Source organism: Bos mutus, chromosome 12 (genome assembly GCF_027580195.1).
Source record: "Bos mutus isolate GX-2022 chromosome 12, NWIPB_WYAK_1.1, whole genome shotgun sequence".
Classification (NCBI taxonomy): Eukaryota; Metazoa; Chordata; class Mammalia; order Artiodactyla; family Bovidae; genus Bos; species Bos mutus.
The window spans coordinates 79,995,902-80,015,599 of NC_091628.1; the positions used below are offsets into that span (position 1 = coordinate 79,995,902).

General features: G+C 47.0%; 1 protein-coding gene across 2 annotated transcripts in view; it reads left to right on the forward strand.

The window, feature by feature from the left end:
• Nucleotides 1-19,698, forward strand: part of TMTC4 (transmembrane O-mannosyltransferase targeting cadherins 4) — a 59,078-nt gene that overhangs the window by 4,444 nt on the left and 34,936 nt on the right. The window contains exons 2-5 of one of the 2 annotated variants that reach the window (XM_070380774.1): nucleotides 2,186-2,401; nucleotides 6,237-6,352; nucleotides 7,933-8,149; nucleotides 12,513-12,600. In XM_070380774.1, coding sequence (XP_070236875.1) covers nucleotides 2,240-2,401; nucleotides 6,237-6,352; nucleotides 7,933-8,149; nucleotides 12,513-12,600 — 583 coding nt within the window. In that variant the 5' untranslated portion in view covers nucleotides 2,186-2,239. Of the gene's footprint in view, nucleotides 1-2,185; nucleotides 2,402-4,411; nucleotides 4,563-6,236; nucleotides 6,353-7,932; nucleotides 8,150-12,512; nucleotides 12,601-19,698 lie in introns of those variants that run through there. The other variant, XM_070380775.1, reaches the window with a different exon arrangement.

The following is a 19,698-nucleotide window of genomic DNA, read 5'->3' on the forward strand; positions in this document are numbered from 1 at the left end:
CGTGAGAGCTGCAAAGCCCTTCCTCTCTAGGGGTAAACCTGGCCTCTTCCCAGGCATGGACAGGAACACTGCTGCCATAGAAGAAAGGGTCCCATTGACTGTTGTTGGATCCTCGGCACGTTCACTCAGGTAGAGGGCTGTGGAAAAGAGGCCCGTGACGTCCAGTGCCCCTGTGAACTGACTTATTGATTCCATCATCTATTCCATCCATTCCCTGGAAGACCTGGAAACAAATACAGGTTCAAACTCATGTTGACCTTACTGTGTGGGTACATTTATATGCAGATTATTTTCTGTAGTAAAGACCTCAGTACTTTAAAAAAAAAAATTTGATAAAACAAAATTGTAGGGGGCGTGAGTTTGATCCCTGGTCAGGAAACCTAAGATCCCACATGCCACGCGTGGAGCCAAAAAAAAAAAAAACAAGACTACATGGTCTGTGGTTAGTTGAGTCCCTGGATGGCAAGGAACTGCAGATACAAACTTATAAGCTCTACATAGATTTTCAACAGCGAGGAGGGTCAGTGCCCCTAACCACCGAGTTGTTCAGGGGTCATCTGTACATCTAAAGTGACTCCCAGTCAAAGGGCCTGAAATTTTCTTCCATCTCAGTGTGAAGGAGTGGGGCTGCTCCCTTAGTAGGGAAGACGAGAGTCTTGCTTATTACCGGTCAACCAGTTGCTCTAGGGGATTCTCAAATTATTCTCAAATGAATGTGCTTTCTTCTTCCTTGAAGAAAGTGCTTGTAATAACAGTTAACCTTCCTTTGACATCCATTAAACCCAGTGCTTCTAAGCACTTTCGGTGGGTGTCCTGCTTACCCTTCATGACAACCATGTTAGGTGGGTATCATCCCCATTTCAGAGGTGAGGAGACTGAGGCCCAGAGAGGTGAAGTAACTTGGCCAAAGTCAGGTAGGATTAGACCTAGACAAGATCCTGGTAAAACCAAGGAGGGTGCCTACTGAAGGTGTGGTGGGCATGGGGACAGATACAATGTGATGGGGAGGGGAGGTGGTTTCATAATTGGTGAATTCCAGGTTAGGAAGCTCTTAGGCAACTGCTGGGAAGTTCTTTTGTTTTGCTGAGTGCACAGGACGTGAACTCAAAGATAGGCAGCACACGCAAGGCAACCGAAGTAAGAAATGGCAAGGCTGGGAGACAGCATTTCATTTTAATGTTTTGCCTATTTGAAAGAAAAGCTAAAATAAGTGTCTTTATAACTTGACTCCCTCCCAACATTGGAGGTCATGTCCTCACCTAGAAGAGGACCCCCCACTCTCCTTTAGGACACAGCGTAACAATGCTGTCCCCAGCATCAGTCTGCAATGAGCCCTCCTTGCTCTATCCCCTGGGTGGGAACCATGGCCGTGTGCCTGCCACCTCACCTCTGTTAAACTTCTTTTTCCCAGATTTTCATTGAATGGGCTGGAGTGTCTGTGTTCTGCAGAGAGACCAGAAGCTCTCTTTTCACAGTCAGGACCATGCTTCACGTGCACACACAAACACACACAATTTTTGTGCTAAGACTCCACAATGAATATGCATTGAGTTTTCTTGATTGCAAGAAGCAAGATGGTACCTTTTTTTTTAACTTTGTAAACTGGTTCAAGGACTATAAAAATGATCTGCCTTATGGGTAGCTGATAAACATAGGATTCCCTTAAATCAGTGTTTCTCAGGGATAATCCAGCATCAGAAACCCAAGGACTCCTGACGTGGTCGGCTGCATCTGGGCCCAGGAGAAGCTCCCTGTGCCCAAGGTGACGGTTCTGCCCACTTGAGTTTTGAAAGCATACTTTAAAGGTGTTAGGGTCACGCCCTATAAAGTCACAGCATAAGTAAATAATTGACCGCCTCGCTCTTTTTCACTTGGGGTAAACATGCCTACTGTGTGTGCGTGTATGCTAAGTCGCTTCAGTCGTGTCCAACTCTTGGCAACCCAGTAGACTGCAGCCCTCCAGGCTCCTCTGTCCATGGGATTCTCCAGGCAAGAATACTGGAGTGGGTTGCCATGCCTTCCTTCAAGGGATCTTCCTGACCCAGAGATCGAACCTATGTCTCTTACTTCTCCTGTACTGGCAGGCGGGTTTTTTACCACAAGCACCACCTGGGAAGCCCGCCTACTCTATAAGCCTGCTACCAAGGCGTTGATGAGTACTGATGTCGTGTCACTTATCTCGCAGGTTTCTAGCCAGCAGAATGCTGGACCCAGAGGCCGGCAGGGCGCAGCTGTCAGGATGGCCGAGTGGGACGCCAGTCTGGACCATGTCATCCCATCCTCTCTGCTTCCTCCCTTCTGGGCGAAGTTCCTCGTGGGTTTTGCTTCCCTCGTGTGTTTTGCCCGGAGCTACGATGGAGACTTTGTCTTTGATGACTCTGAAGCCATTGTTAACAATAAGGTCCGTATCTTGATGTCTGTCTGGTAAACTGGCTTGCCTGCATCTCAGTAATGATCTGCATCAGTTATTTTCTATGGCCGTGGTCCTCAACCTCTCTGACACCAGGGACCAGCTTCGTGGAAGACAGTTTTTTCCCTGGACTGGGGCGGCGGGGGAATGGTTTCAGGATGATTCAAGTGCATTATATGTACTGTACGTTTTATTTCTATGATTGGTACATCAGCCCCACCTCAGCTCACCAGGCATTAGATCCCAGAGGTTGGGGACCCCTGCTCCACTGAACTTTGGCTGAGCCTTTATTTGAGCCCCCATCGTGCTCCAGATTTCCCATCTTCTTTTAGAGAGCATCTCCTTGATTTAGGGCCCCTTTTATTGCTGGCAGCAGGGTCTCCCAGCCTTGCCTAACCTCAGGCTTTGCCCTGGCTGGGTGCCCTGCATGAGGTCCCAGCCCATGGACATATCAGAGAGACCGTTCTTCTAACATGACAAGGCCGCAGTATTGCAGAACCTTGTAGGCTATTTCAGGTTTTGTGAGAAAATTTTACAGAACTCTAAGCCAGAAGGATGCCCCCATCAGACACACACACACACACACACACACACCCTGTGCATTTACACACACACACACACACCTGCTGCAGTGATGGGCAAGTCTGATCCCCCACTGGAGGGTGTGTCCTTGGCTGTAGGCAGTGAGCCGGCCCCTTCTGTGTCCTTCGCTGGGAGCATCAGGACATCCTGCTGACAGTTGCGGATGACCCGGAGTTCGCTGCCTGAGGAGACTGCAGTCCCTGCTCGTTTCGTCCCTGCTCGTTTCGTCCCTGCTTGTGTCATGTGTGGAGACTCAGATTTGCTGAATTTGCAAAACCCCAGCCAGTTCTGCTCACCAGTGGGTGCAGGGGAAATGATATTCTTTTTCAGTCTCTGACTAGAGGTAGGGAAGAAGAAATCGGTTTGTGGGAAGGGAAGAAAAGGGTTTCATTGAGCTAAAAGAAAATCTGAACAAGAAACTTGGAGGCAGAGAGAGCCCAGAGGAGAAAGAATGTGGAAAGAATGTAGTTAGAACCTTTGTGATGGGAAATGGCTACCCTTTCCAGTATTCTTGCCTGGCAAATCCTATGGACAGAGGAGCCTGGCGGGGTGCAGTCCGTGGGGTCACAAGAGTCAGCCACGACTTAGTGACTAAAGCAAACCAATCCCTACTCAGCCGATGTTCTGTGTCTGCCTTAAGGGGCCAAGAGAACCTGAAGGAGTTCACTCCTCTTGCTTTCTCTTTCTCTAGTAGATACAATCGTGGCATCTCTTTGTAGCATTTAATGCTCTGCAAATTTTGAAATCATAGATTTTCCCGAATGTGGAGAAAGCCATTTTCCTATTAAAAGTGTTGAGGAAAATTCTCTGTGCAAGGAACGTGAGTTAGGTGGGGGTGGAGGGGAGGGGGGCGAGGGGTAAGGAGGTGACCGTTTGGCAGACATTTCATTTGTAACATCCTGTAAATGATTTGCTCCATTTCCACTGCACAGACTTCAGTCCTGGCGTTTATTTTGAATCCAGGTTCTTCACTTGTAATTTCCCTCAAGTTCATCCAGCAGTTTACTGCAGATGTTTCTGTTTCAGTCCTTTTTGCAACAGCGCTTAGGAGCGAAAGAAATGTGTTAGCTCTGAGCAACTGTGTCACATGGGTGGCTTAATAGCTATTTTCCAGCGGGATACGTGGCTTAATAGCTGCTTTCCAGTGAGGACATGTGACTGTGCCTTTATTTTTTTGGCTGAGCTGGGTCTTCATTGCTGTGCAGGCTTTTCTGTAGTTGTGGAGAGCAGTGGCTCCTCTCTATTTGCGCTGCTCAGGCTTCTCACTGCCATGGCTTTTCCTGTTGGGAAACACGGGCTCCAGGGCACACGGACTCCGTTGTTGCTGCACGTGGGCTCAGGAGTTGTGGTGTGTGGGCTTAGTTGCCTCACAGCATGTGGGATCTTCCTGGACCACGGATCGAACCTGTGTCTCCTTCATTGGCAGGCAGATTCTTAATCATTGGACCACCAGACAAGTCTGCCTTTATCATTATTATTTTTTAATTCCATTTGCTGGGAGTTTCTTGGCTCTGCCACTCCCGGAGGATGTATGAAGTGTCAACTCTGGAACCCTCGTTGGAGAGCTCTGGTGAGTGAGGCGGGGAGACACGGACCATGTCCTGTGTGAGATGCCCGGGACGAGGTTGTGCTTCTCTCTCCTTCTGGGAGCGAGGGCAGATGAAGCGCTCTGTGACCCGTGAGTCGTCTTGGCAGTGCTTTCAGGAGCGTCACACTGTGCCCCTTTGTTCGCTTGCGAGCCTGCTCTTCTCCCCTTCCCTGTCTACTGACAGGCCCTCCTCTGTGCATCGGCACCGTGCCTGCAGTAAGTGAAACAGGCTGTGCCTGGAGTTGCTTGGTGTTAAAGGCTGTTTCCAGATGCTTCCTTGTAGTGTTGAGTTGTTCATGGAGATGATGATTTTCTTTGAGACAGTGGAGTCAGCAAGCATTTGAGACACAGCACATCTTTTCTAGAAATCATTAGGAGGAAAAATTGACCTTTCTTCCTGTGGTGCTGTGTGAGGGCTACACCCAATCAAATATTTAGAGCTTTATTGGTGTTTGTTTTCTGGTCAAACAGAGGGAAAGATCCTTTGCTCCTCCCTCCACAGCTGAGCAGGTAGCTCTGGGACAACGTAAAAGTGCGTGACTCCCAATGGGGTAATGGAGTAAACGGAGTTAGTAGGCGGGTCACACGACCCGCGTGACATAGCGACTGGACTCTTAGAGGCGGGTGTGTGCACTCAAGGCCCTGAAGCTGACACCCACCGGAAGTGAAATTCACCCACAAAGTGGTTGTCAGGTCACCAGCTTGCCCCTGTCCCACATCGTCAAGCTTTTCCCTTTGCGTCATTAAGCACCAAAGGCTTCCCAGGTGGCACTAGTAGTAAAGAACCCACCTGCCAATACTGGAGACACGGGTTCAATACCTGGGTCAGGAAGATCCCCTGGAGGAGGAAATGGCAACCCACTCTAGTATTCTTGCCTGGAGAATCCCATGGACAGAGGAGCCTGGCGGGCTACAGTCCATGAGGTCACCAAAGAGTCGGACACGGCTTAGTGGCTAAACAGCAGCCTTACATACTGGCTGTGAGAGAGGGTGATAGTGACCTCACTTAGCTGCTTGGTCCATTTGTTCATTTTGCATGGATCAAGCACCTTCTGTGCACTCCCCCCAAACACTGGGTTGCCCAGGCCTTGGAGGAGCCCCAGCACAGTGGGGCAGATAGCATCACGTGACTGTAAACCTCCCGGGAAACATACACTGTGAAGACAGGTTGAGGATACTCTGGGCCCCCCAGGAAGAGAATTGCATCAACTCCGGAACGTCGTAGCCCAGTGGCTGAAATACGACGAGTGGGAGGAGCTGAGCTCTGGGGAGCTGAGGGGTGACCATCCGGGCACAGACCCGTCTTGGGGCAGGTGGCAGCAGGGGCCATTTGGGAACCAGAGACCAGGAGGAGAGCCAGCGTCTGGGAGACGTGCCAGCGGAGTGCAGGTGAGGGGCCAGAGCACCCCAACTGCGGTGTCCCCGTAGGTCGTTGGCTTGGTCCTGGAAGGGGTAGGGCTCTCGTAGTGGGTGGGAGAGGTCACTTGGAGAGCACGCAGAGCGGGGCACAGTGGAGCCCTGAGGAGACCCGGCTGGTGCTGGGTGTGAGGGTGTTGGTGGCTGGACCCAGGACCGGTGGGAGACATGGGGAAGAGAGGGCTTCCGCCTAGGGGGAGGGCGCAGTCCCGACCCCGCCGTCTGCTGTGTTGCCCGCAGGACCTCCGCGCAGAGACGCCTCTGGGGGACCTGTGGCATCATGACTTCTGGGGCAGCCGGCTGAGCAGTAACACCAGCCACAAGTCCTACCGCCCCCTGACCGTGCTGACCTTCAGGTGAGGTGCCGCAGGATGGCCATGGGAGAGGGGAAACCCGAGGCTTGTGCTTGACATTGCACCGGGTGGGGCCCCGGTCAGGGGTTCCGACGGACGTACCAGCCGCGGTGCAGACACTGACCTGGGCAGCCACACAGAGGAGACCTGCCAGGCCCCCGGCAAGGCAAGGATGCTCTGACCAAGCGGTCCCTACTTTGCACAGTCCTCTCAGGTTGGACCCTTTGCAACTTAAGCTGGAGGAAACAATATGTCGAGGCAACAGGTAGCCTCTAATTAAATTGTGTTTGCTTTCACTATATAAAAAAAGTAAGTTATAAATCTTCCTCCTGTGAACCACATCAGGCTTCCCTGGTAACTCAGAGGTAAAGCATTCACCTGCAACACAGGAGACCCGGGTTCGATCCCTAAGTCATGAAGATTCCCTGGAGAAGGCAATGGCTACACACTCTAGTTTTCTTGGCTGGAGAATTCCATGGACAGAGGAGCCTGGCAGGTTCATGGGGTCACAAAATGTCAGATGACTGAACGACTAATACTTCACTTCTGTGACCACATCAATATCCAAAAACAAAATGAAACTAAAGATGATCTTGCCACCCCCCATGAATCAGGGAGCTGTTTGCATTAAATAGATTAATTGATCTCACAGAAGTTCCCATGCATAGTTGTTTCTCAGGTGTATTGGATAACCTATGTGTAAAGTAAAGTAAAGCGAAGTGAAGTCATTCAGTTGTGTCTGACTCTGCAACCCCATGGACTGTAGCCTACCAGTCTCCTCTGTCCATGGGATTTCCCAGGCAATAGTACTGGAGTGGATTGCCATTTCCTTCTCCAGAACCTATGTGTAGATCCCTCAAAAGTGAAAGTGAAAGTCGCTCAGTCGTGTCTGACTCTTTGCGACCCCCTGGACTATATATACAGTCCATGGGATTCTCCAGGCCAGAATACTGGAGTGGGAGCCTTTCCCTCCTCCAGGGTATCTTCCCAACCCAGGGATCAAACCCAGGTCTCCCGCCTGGCAAGCAGATTCTTTACCAGCTGAGCCACAAAAAGAATTATAGAAAGGATGAATCAGAACCACTCGTAGTTGAAAAAGAGACAAGAATCCTTGACAGGGAGGAAGTGCTTCCTTGTTCAGAAGGCTGGTGGACAGACTGTCACGGGGTATATTGGGGGGTTGGGGACGGGGAGAATAGACAAGTCACTTGACCGTGCTTCCCTGTGGAGCAGCCTGCGTAACGTGTGGTCTGTTTTATCTTTCTGAAAGACAGCCTTGCCTTTATCACACCTGAATAATTGTCTTTTGTTTTTTTTTTGGCATTTCCTCTCCAAGTATTTTCTGTCCCAGTCCTCTGAGAGGTCCTTATCTCCCGTTTTCCCCTCTGCAGTTAATTACATTCTTAGCTCATCTTCACCCTTCTTAGCTTAACAGGCATTATTTATCTTGACGCTATTTTTATCAACTGTGCACACGCTCTCCTCCTCCAGTATGTTCACACGCCAGCCTTTCCCTCCAGCCGGTTCGTGTTTTATTTCACGTGCTTCTGCATCTCCGCTGTCAATACCTTCCTTCCCTGCAGGATGAACTACTATTTGTCGGGAGGCTTCCACCCTGTGAGCTTCCACGTCGTCAACATCGCCCTGCACGGCGGCGTCTGCGTGCTGCTGGTGGACGTCTTCTCCGTGCTGTTCGGGGGCCTGCAGTACACGAGCAGGGGCAGGAGGCTGAACCTGGCCCCCAGGTCGTCTCTGCTGGCCGCCCTGCTGTTTGCCGTGCACCCGGTGCACACCGAGTGTGTAAGTACCGTCTGCCAGCCGTCTCTACACTTGTGTAAGATAGACGCAGTCCACACGTTGGTTTGTTCCCTAAAACAAGCTTCCCTTGGCTGATTGTACAGCTGTAGAAGGCCAGCTTTCAGACGCCCAGAGCGGTGATTTGTGGGGACAGCAGGTCCCCCTTAGGACAAACACAGGGTCCGCGATGGGCCGAGACTTCATAAAGACCACGTGGTGTGATCTCTGCCGATACTCTGTGTCCCTTATTAGACTACACTGGGAAGGTGTGAATGGTGAACCTTGTCCAGCTTCTGGGCCTAAAGCCAGAGGCTGAGACTTCCTTGTTTTCCTGAAAAGGGGTCTGATGCAGTTTTCCTCTGTTAGCCGAGAGCTTTTGTGATTTCCAAAATACTTCCTCACACTTCATACGATAGTCACCAAAACGCTGTAGGTTCAGCTGGAACAGCATAACAATTTCCACTTTACAGAAGAGGAAGCAGCCAGGGAGGACAAATTAGGGACTTAATCTAGGTCGGTCACATGGCCGAGGGGTATAGGGACAGAATTTAAGATCTGGTCATCTGAACCCCTGCCAGGGAGAGGTTGGCATGCTGCGAGCTGAGCTGGTGGGTGGGTCCTCACGTCCTGCGGGGACCTGCTCATGAATTTGCCCCACCTTGCTTCTCATCTCCCATCCCTCCATTCCATGACAGCCATTCAAACTCAAATATTTGAGAAAAAGCTATCGGTCATTAAAAATTAGCATTCCTAAAACAAATCAGCTTCTGTTCACCTTTCCTTGTTTCTTGGCAAATAAGCAGTATTCAGTTTCATCCTATCAGTTCAGTTTAGTTCAGTCGCTCAATTGTGTCCGACTCTTTTCAACCCCATGGACTGCAGCATGCCAGGCCTCCCTGTCCATCACCAACTCCTGGAGTTTGCTCAAACTCATGTCCATTGAGTCGGTGATGCCATCCAACCATCTGATCCTCTGTCGTCCCCTTCTCCTCCTGCCCTCAGTCTTTCCCAGCATCAGCGTCTTTTCAAATGAGTCAGCTCTTCACACGAGGTGGCCAAAGTATTGGAGTTTCAGCTTCAACATCAGTCCCTCCAATGAACACCCAGGACTGATCTCCTTTAGAATGGACTGGTTGGATCTCCTCGCAGTCCAGGGGAGTCTGAAAACTCTTCTCCAATACCACAGTTCAAAAGCATCAATTCTTCAGCACTCAGCTTGGTTTATAGTCCAACTCTCACATCCATACACGACCACTGGAAAAACCATAGCCTTAACTAGACGGACCTTTGTTGGCAAAGTAATGTCTCTGCTTTTCAATATGCTGTCTGGGTTGGTCATAATTTTCTTCCAAGGAGTAAGCATCTTTTAAATTCATGGCTGCAGTCACCATCTGCAGTGATTTTGGAGCCCAAAAAATAAAGTCTCTGGGCTTTGGGCTGGGTCCCCAGGGGAGGGAGGAGAGCTAACGGAGGGCGTTTCCTCGCCTCTTATTCTTTTAGAGACCAGGATGTCGGCCCCAGGGGGTTCCCCGAGGACACTAGCGCCACTGCAAGATTTTCTTTCCTCGAGGCGTTGGTGAGGATTTCACATTGCTTGAGTTCAGACTGCAGTGTCAGAGAGGGACGGCCAGGTGTCCTTACTACTCCTGCTCATCCAGTGAAGCCAGAGTTTATACTGAAGGGATCAGGTGGTGAAATACCACCCCCCACCTCCCTTCCTCATTCCTTCTATGGCTCCCGCGCAAATTGTGCCCAGTAGGGAAACGCCACCACCTTGTATGTTACGGATTCAGAGAATGGCGGTGACTTCTGCAGAAAACTCTGATGGGAGTGTCTCAGGTTATTTGTAAGAAAAAAAAAAAAGTCGTTATAAAAAGCTTTGCCTGAAAATACATATCAATGCAAATAACAGAAAAGAAAAAATCTCTTTGTACCCATGCACATTGGCCAAACTATTCAACTCAGTAACTTCTTGGAATAGCCTTTAAAATTTTCTTCCTATAGAATCTAGAATCTCTCTGCCAAAAATTCACTGAAGGACTAAATACTCTGTACACTGAAACACCTGTCACACTTTTTGTTGAGACTTATTTTCTTCTTTAAATTACTTTTTATTGGAGTATAGTTGCTCAACAATTTTGTGTTAGTTTCCTGCTGTAAAGCAGGTGAATTAGTTATCCTCACACACACATCCCCTCTTTTTTGCCTTTCCTTCCCAGTTAGGTCCCCACTGAGCACTGAGGAGAGTTCCCTGTGCGATACAGTAGGTTCTCATTAGTGCCATACTTTTTAAAACCTGTTTTTCTTCATTCAGATGATGTAATGTACATTCCTTAAGACCTGGGAGTATCTTCACTTAGCCAAAGGCAGAATGTTTGTTTTAAAAATGAGTTTATGATATTTAAAGTTCATTTTAGTGGAAGTCTTTTTTGTTTTTGTTCCAGATTTGGATGATTTACAACATTATATGTTAGGGGGAGTCTTTAAATGTACCTCAACCACTCAGATAACAAGTGGTTTAGACTGGCCTTTTTGCCTCCTACCCCTGGTATTTATCCAAGCCACTTCCCTCCCCTTCACTCAGTTCAGGAAACCTTGTTCTCTGACTCTCCACATTCCCAGCCCCTGCTTCCCAGACCCTCTTGCTCTCAGGACCTTCTTGGATGCCCTTCTCTGAGTTGGCTTCTCTTACTGTCTTCTCTGAAAGGCCGTGGGATGCTGAACCATCCTCGGGCCCTGTGAAGAGCCGCAGCTGGCAGATGCTGCTCACACCCCTCTCTGGTCCTGATGGGAGGCCCACGGCACCAGCTGCTTCCTCCATCGCTGGCCGTGGAGCCGCAGAGCCCACACCTGCTTCTCCCTAAGTTGCCATGTACTTGGTCCGCTGCTCTGTCCCCCCGAATCCCCCCAACCATGTGTACCTGTCAGATTGACAGTGAACCAGCACCCACTGTGGGCCAGGCTCTGTCTGTGGGGTCTCATTGCATCCTCGATTTCACTGCATCTCTGAGCAAGTTACAGGCCAGAGGATTCCAGAAGTCTCATGATCTATTTACTGCCTTCATGAAGTAATCATTCCATTTACCCCTCCAGCACACTGGCCTCCTTGGCCCAGATCTGTTGAAGCTTTATTTGTCTTTAGCTTCCTTCCCGGGAAGGTTTTTTCACGTGCCTGGCAGTCACAGGTGGGACTCAGCTGCCAATCTTCTTAGTGATCGAGTGCCCTTGCGTCAGGAGCTCGCCATTGGATGGGTATTGCCACGCCAGCGTCGGGAGCCACACTGGTTGGATGGAAACTGCTCCTAAAAGGCATTCCTTTTAGCTGTGGCGTGTACATGCACCTGGGCACAGAATGTAAACATGATTTTCATATTTACATTGTAAATGTAAAATGTGATTTTCACATTCATTGTGAAATATACTCTCTTACCTCTGTTTGTAGGCTAGACTTTACTTTGGATCCAACGTCACACTTCTCACTTTAAGATGAGCTTCCCAGGAACTAAAATGAAACCTTGAGAGTCACAGTGCAAGCTCTGATACATGTCCTGTCCGGGTGCTAGTTAGTAAAGGATGCCACGTAGACCAGACCAGTACTCGGGAGCACCGTTCTCTGTCTTTGGTTGACGTGAGACTTTTGGAGAACAATTGTTGGAGTAATCAGCTTGAAAGAAATGGAGCACCCATTTTGTATTGCTGCTTTTACACTAAGGTGGAGAAAAGGGCCATCATCAGATGCAGAAAATGGGGAGGGGCAGAGAAGAAATGGTGGAAATCGTACTCTGTTTCATCTTACTGGTCAACCTCTTTTGAAGCCTTCCACTTTCCAGGCTAACCCGCTTAATTGGTTTTGGTCTAAAGGGAGGGAAAGACAGAGACAGAGGCTTTGAACCATCATCCCTGTGTCTTATTCTCTCTCCTTGATGATGTGTAACACTTACTTCCCACCTGTCTTTCATGTCTCCAGTCAAATTTTCTTTCTTAAATATCATGCCCTTTGAGCTGATAACATTTTCCAATGGAAAAGTGCACCCTGGGCACCTGCTCAGGGTAGAGGTCTCTAGGGCTGTGGGCACAGAGTGCCGAGTGATGGAGTCTTCCCTGCACACGGGCATCACTGCCTCTGTACGACCCACAGAAGAGCCACAGTAGGTCGGAGTCAACCCAGCCTTCCCATGGAAGCAGCTGACCCAGATCCTAGACCCAAAGTGAAGAGTCCGTTGTCAGATCACACCACAGGCAGAGAGTTCATTTTAACAGATGGCCGAGTCTCGTGAGGCTTTCTGTTTCTAAGGATGCTTTTGTGTTTCCAAAGTTTCATGTAAATGTTTTTTAACATAAATCTTTTTCCTCTGCCTCTTTGAAGGTTGCTGGTGTCGTCGGCCGTGCAGACCTCCTGGGCGCCCTGTTTTTTCTGCTGTCTTTCCTTGGCTACTGTAAAGCGTTCAGAGAAAGTAAGCAGGATGTTTTGCCCTCTTAACTTTGCATCTTCTTCGTGTTTCTGTTCTGTCGAGCGTGTTTTAACAGGTGGGAAGGTGTCCGTTGCTATAAGTTTATCACTTTGAAGGAATGTAGGTCAAAGGTGTCAACTTTTTAGTGATGTCTGTTACTCGGTTGCTTTTTCACGACACAAAGCTTGTGCTTCAACATTCACAATGTTCAGGAAGCATCTTGCTGAGTAGTGAAACCAAGAGCTCCTGCTGTTAGGGCTAAAGCAGTTGTGATTGATTTTTGTGATTTTTTTTTTCCAGTAAAATTGAAGAGGGGAAAAGCTTTTTGTTATTCATTTATTTTTAATTAAAACATGTTGGAGGAAAAATATAGAAAAATTGTAAAAATGTATAGCTATGAATATGCACCTGGAGCATGAGGTTCTTATTTTTTCATTGTCATGTTAATGATACTTAGAAAGTCTTTGTTGCTGGAACCCAGTGGAGTTGAAATGACCAGTTGTGTGTGTGTGTGTGTGTGTGTGTGCGCGTGCGCATGCACACATGCATGCAAAGTGGCGGGGGTTGAACTGCCTGTTTATTAGCACCAATGCATTTATTGAGACTCAGTAGAATCCCTGTATAACTCTACTAATTATATGAATTCTGATCACCTCCAAGTTACATCATCCCTTCCCAGTTGTCTTACAGTAGAAATTGGGTATGATACATTTATACATGTTGGCCCTGGCAACAGTGTTATAATTTCAACTTCTGTTACAAATTCAGTTCATGACTGTAGAACTCTCTCCGTATATAACACAATCAATTGAAAAGGGAAAGTCAGAAGAAAAGGGAAAGTGAGAGGAACGATTCCTATGGGTTGCTTGACAGGGCTGTTTCAGCAGAGTGAGTGAAAGTCGCTAAGTTGTATCTGACTCTTTGTGACGCCCCATAGACTGTAGGCCACCAGGCTCCTCTGTCCATGACATTTCCCAGGCAAGAATACTGGAGTGGGTTGCCATTTCCTTCCCCAGGGCCTCTTCCTGACCCAAGGATCAAACCTGGGTCTTCTGCATTGTAGGCAGATCCTTTACTGTCTGAGCCACCAGGGAAGCCAGTTTCAGCAGAAGCTGATATAGTAATACATTGGTTTCCTTGAGTCTTTGCCACAGCACTTCTCAAAGCTTAGGTTTGGTCCCCTGCCAGGGCCTGAATGTTGTTGTTCTTGTACTAATGCTTATACTTGGATTCCTCCTATAAACTGATATCTTATTCATAAACAAGGACAGACCACTCATTCAGGATTCTGTCTCTGCTGGGCTGGTTGAAGTGGGGTCACTCAGGACTGCTTTTTGCAGAGTCAGGAGTTTTCATAGAGGCTGCCTGGCCCGCGAAGCCTGAAATTCTTACTGGCCTATCCTTTGCAAAGTTTCTAATTCCTGGGACAGATGACTGACAGGTAACTGTCACCTTGCTAGTGGTTCCAAAAGATTTTTTTAGCCAAGATTAATAGGGAGTTTCCAGCACGAATTTTTTTTTTACTCATGAAGGTAGAGGAGTTTCCTGTTAACATAAGTTACCATTTTTTGACTGTCTACTGTCACACATATGTGTGTGTGGTTGGCAATTATGTTACAGTCTTCAGTTCAGTTGCTAAGTTGTATCTGATTCTTTGCTACCCCATGGACAGCGGCACACCAGGCTTCCCTGTCCATCACCAGCTCCCTGAGCTTGCTCAAACTCATGTCCATCAAGTCGGTGATGCCTTCCAACTATCTCATCCTCTGTCATCCCCTTCTTCTCCTGCCTTCAGTCTTTCCCAGCATCAGAGTCTTTTCCAATGAGTCAGCTCTTCCCATCAGGTGGCCAAAGTATTGGAGCTTCGGTTTCAGCATCAGTCCTTCCAATGAATATTCAGGGCTGATTTCCTTTAGGATGGACTGGCTGGATCTCTTTGCAGTTCAGGGGACTCTCAAGAGTCTTCTCCAACACCACAGTTCAAAAGCATCAATTCTTCAGCGCTCAGCTTTCCCAATAGTCCAACTCTCACATCCATACATGACTACTGGAAAAACCATAGCTTTGACTAGACAGACCTTTGTTGGCAAAGTAATGTCTCTGCTTTTTAATATGCTATCTAGGTTGGTCAGAGCTTTTCTTCCAAGGAGCAAGTGTCTTTTAATTTCATGGCTGCAGTCACCATCTGCAGTGATTTTGGAGCCCCAAAAAACAAAGTCTGACACTGTTTCCACTGTTTCCCCATCTATTTGCCATGAAGTGATGGGACTGGATGACATGATCTGAGTTTTCTGAATGTTGAGTTTTAAGCCAGCTTTTTCACTCTCCTCTTTCACTTTCATCAAGAGGCTCTTTAGTTCTTCTTCACTCTCTGCCATAAGGGAGGTGTCATCTGTGTATCTTTAAGATAGGTGGAATTACTTTCCCTGCTGTCCACATGTAAGACAGAGAGTTTAAGTAACTCACCAGGATCACACGGCTATATATGGCTGAACTGGGTTCACCCTCTATGTCTAACTCACTTCAAAGCCAGCCCCAACTAAATTGTCTTCATCGGCTTCCCTGTCCTCATGGGACCAGTGAGGCAAGCTTGTCAAAACAGTCATTAAAAATAAATAGGAGGTGCATTCAATTCTGTTAATGAATTGTTAAAGTGTTAAGTACGGTAGAAACATCAAAAGTATGATTTAAGAACAGCCCCTGCTACTCATATTGTTTGTAGGTGTGCAGCCAAGAATCAAAGCTCTTTTGTGGAAGAAGTTCAGTCTGGTACTTACTGAATACAAATAATAATAAATGATATTTTTGGTTTAAACCTATGATTTAAGTTACCTGGTCTTTGTTCTTTCAGATCTGAACATCAATTCAAAGAACAGTCAAGCATTCATTCCTCATAAACTTGAAGTTTAAGAGAGGTTTTTTACAGAGGAACAAATTTAATATTTTTTATAAGGGAACAAAAAACTGAGTGTTCTGAAGTGAATGATTTAACTAGGTAAAAAGATCTTTCAGAGAATACATTCCTTTTTAATAACCTCATTAGCTTTCTTTATAGATGCACTGTCTGTATTATAAAGCTCTGGACAATTTTTAACTGCCTGAGTTTATTGTAACAAGCAATTCTGTGCTAACCTCTGGAATCCTGGCATTTTTTGAGAGTGAAAAAAGAGTCTCATGTAACATTTCTGTGTTTTTTTTTTTTTTTTTTTGTACTTATGTAGAATAGCTCCAAGCGAGCTCTTTTAGAATAGAATCTTTTTTTTTTTTTAAAGAAGAAAAAAGCCTTATAGAAAAGGATAATTATTTTAAAGGGAAAAGGAAAGAAAAACACTAAGTCAGTGGTGCGCTGGTTATTATTTCTGAACACCCAAAATGAAAAGTATTATTCTAATGATGAGACATCCTGTCAATATTTCTCTCTGTTAAAGCCTAGTGCATATTTTGGATTGGAAAAAGGTAATCTGTCTGCGTGGGCTTCCCAGGTGGCACTAGTGGTAAGGAATCTGCCTGCAGATGCAGGAGATGCAGGAGATGTGGGTTCAGTCCCTGGGTGGGGAAGATCCCCTGGAGGAAGAAAATGGGAACCCACTCCAGTATCCTTGCCTGGAGAATCCCATGGTCAGAGGAGCCTGGCAGGCTTCAGTCCATGGGGTCACGAGTCAGACACCACCGAGCATGCACACATACATAATCTCTCTGCACAATAAACCTGATAGAAGAGCCAAAACAATGTCTTTTATAAACGAATACCTTAGAATATTGTTTCATGGGAATTGGGATGACAAAGAGAAATTTCATTAGTCTCATTTATATAGTGGGGAGGAGAGAACCTTTTCAAGAGGAAAGGAAATGGGTACATTTCTAGAATAACCGTTTTAAATCCTAAGCTATTATGAAACACAAGATCTCAAGTCTCAGTTGTTCTAAGTTCTTCAAATTTATTTGCTCTAGTCACTCTCCCTACCATAGTTCAGGGCTTCCCAGATGGCTCTGCAGGTTAAGAACCAGCCTGCCAATGCAGGAGACACAGGAGACGTGGGCTCGATGCCTGGGTCAGGAAGATCCCCTGGAGGAGGAAATGGCCACCCACTCCAGTATCCTTGCCTGAAAAAATCCAATGGACAGAGGAGCCTGGCAGGAATACAGTCCATGGAGTCGCAACGAACCGCACACGACTGAACACAAGACGGTCGCACCATAGTTCAGGCAGCTGAAACAGGATAACTGTTGACTCTTGGGATCTCATTTCCTGCTCTTTTCCACTTTGATTCAAGACACGTTTGTCTTTGGCTTACACAAAGTTAAGTCACACAGCTTAAAATAAATGAGGGCAACTGTGTAACTCACATAGTCTAGGACGCTTTTTTTTTTTTTTTTTTTTGTAGATTTGGAGTTGCTGCCATTTGAATTGTGACTGCGGTATTCACGTGGGTTCTCTTTTCTCCAGGGTTGCTACACGGGCTCGATCCTCCCAAAATGTCCACCCCACCCCCACCCCCGTTATTTTAGTTAGGAGAGTGGCCTCCGAGTTGCCTCATTCCGCGGGTGGAAGCGCCGCTTGCTTGGCTCCCACTCCTGGAAGGAGAATCGCATGCTCGTTGTGCGGCTCTGGGGTCTGACCGAGGGAGCTTGGGGCAGCCTGACGGAGTCCAGTGACTTCCGCCCACGCACCGCGACGCACGCCGGCTTCCGGGCGGCGAGACGTGGGCGTCGATTGGGGAAGACGGTCGCTACTGGCGTGCGATGCTTTTTTTTTTTCCCCCCTGAAACGACAGCTTCCCCACTCGAGCGCCGTGCCAAGTCCGCCACTCAGCCCTTCCTGAATTGCTCACATCTGTTAGGCTTTTGGGAGTGTTGGCGCTGACCAGGGTCTTGCTGTTACTGCTTGTGGGGTTTTTGTTTCCCCCACCGTGCTCCTTCCCCTCGCCGCCGCCCCTGCTGCCCCTCAGGCTTTGCCTCGGTTTACTAAAGGGATTGCCTTACCTCAGAGACAGACACGGAAACAAGGAAAGCATTTTCCAAGCCAGTCTTTGTGAAATTCTGGATTATAAAAGGTTGATGTTTGCGAACGCTGTACAGTACTCCTAGAGCAAGTTGTGAGAGATGTTGCATGCTGTAAGAATAGTTTTTTGGGTTTTGTTGTGTTTGCTTTTTTCATTTTCTCTCCTGGACCATTGTTGCTTAACAGCTTAGCAAACTGGATGGATTTGAGATGGAGAGTTCTTAGCCTGAGACACTTACATAGAGTTTGACACCACTTTGGCTTCCCCCAGTGGCTCAGGGGTGAAGAATCCGCCTGCAGTGCAGGAGACTCGGGTTCGATCCCTGGGTGGGGAAGGTCCCCTGGAGAAGGAAATGGCAACCCACTCTAATATTCTTGCTGGAAAAATCACATGGTCAGAGGAGCCTGTTGGGCTGTAGTCTATGGGGTCGCAAAAGAATTTGACACGACTGAGCAAGTAAACAACGAACAATGCATCAGTTAGAACTCCCTATTTGCAGAAGACTGTTTGAATAAAAGTACTCATAAATGCAGTTGTACTGGAGGTGATATCCACCTCTCAGGATTTATTTTTACTGTTTTTAGCTGTTAATTCTAAAATGAAAATGATCCATTTTTCCTAAGTCTTTTTAATGTTATGTAATTTTTTAAAAACTATTTTAAAAAAGAATCTCTTACATGACGGAGATTATTCCGTTGTGAGGAGGTTCAAAGACTAAAAAGTGAGAAGAGAACTTCTGGCTGTATTTATTCACATTAACAAATTACTAACTTTTCGGTGTTAATTACATCTCATAATTGCCTTTGAAATATAGTAATATAGTAAAGCTTCTAATAGACATCGAAATAAAACTGTTGACTCATCCAGTATTTATTGAGTGCCAGCTGTATGCAAGGTGGCCTACTGTTTTCAGTTTCAACTGTCTTATTAAAATGATCAGGCAACTTCCCTGGTGTCCAGTGGTTAAGATTCTGCACCTCCAATGCAGGGGGTGCAGGTTCCATCCCTGGCTGGGGAACTAAGATCCCCACATGCCTTGGAGGCATGACCGAAAAAGAAAAATTTTTAAAAATAAAATAAAATGCTCAAAGTTGGGAATAAAAGAATAGCTTACATTAGTTACTAAGTAAAAACATACAAAAACACAAGTCCGGATTTATCTAGATTATGCTGTATATATTTGCAACTGTTCGCATTATTCACTTTGACAAATTAATACTCAAAGAAAATAATAATTTGGCAAAGTACATGGTAAAACTATGCTGCTGCTGCTGCTAAGTCTCTTCAATCATGTCTGAGTCTGTGCGACCCCATAGATGGCAGCCTACCAGGCTTCCCCCTCTCTGGGATTCTCCAGGCAAAAACACTGGAGTGGGTTGCCATTTCCTTCTCCAATGCATGAAAGTGAAAAGCTCAGTTGTGTCCGACTCTAGCGACCCCATGGACTGCAGCCTAACAGGCGCCTCTGTCCATGGGATTTTCCAGGCAAAAGTACTGGAGTGGGGTGCCATGCTGGAGGAGGTCTTATGACCATAAGTCTACTAGGCTGTGCTGTCCCTAAACTCAGGACCACTTTCCCAGTTGATTATTTAATTTTTATAAGGCTTTTCTTGATTGTCTCCAGTACTAGGGATACTTTATCAATACTTTGTAGGCTGGCCGTGGTTTATCATGCACCTCCCTTCCACACATTTGTAAAGAGGACCCCTTTGATTTATATGAGGTAGTTTAAAAGTATAGTTAGTCCATGGGTGTGAACTGCACAAGTCCGTTTGTAGGTGGATTTTTTTCAATATGCACTTCAATATTGCAGAACCAAAAGTTGGTTGAATCCACGGATACAGACCAGCAAATACCAAGGAACACAGTGGGGGCTGACTGTGAAGTTATGTGGAAGGGTTGGGCCCTAACTCTCCAGTCTAAGAGTCAGCTGTTCAGCTCAGCTTTCCAGTTTGGATTGCGGAAAACTGAAGTGTGTGTGCATGCTGTCGTATGACTCCTGGTAGCAAATCAAGTGACTAATCTGGTACGGGCTGGAGGAGAAAGAAGTGAATTTTAATAAGCAAGTCACTTCCTATTTGCCGAGTTTTCGAAGCCA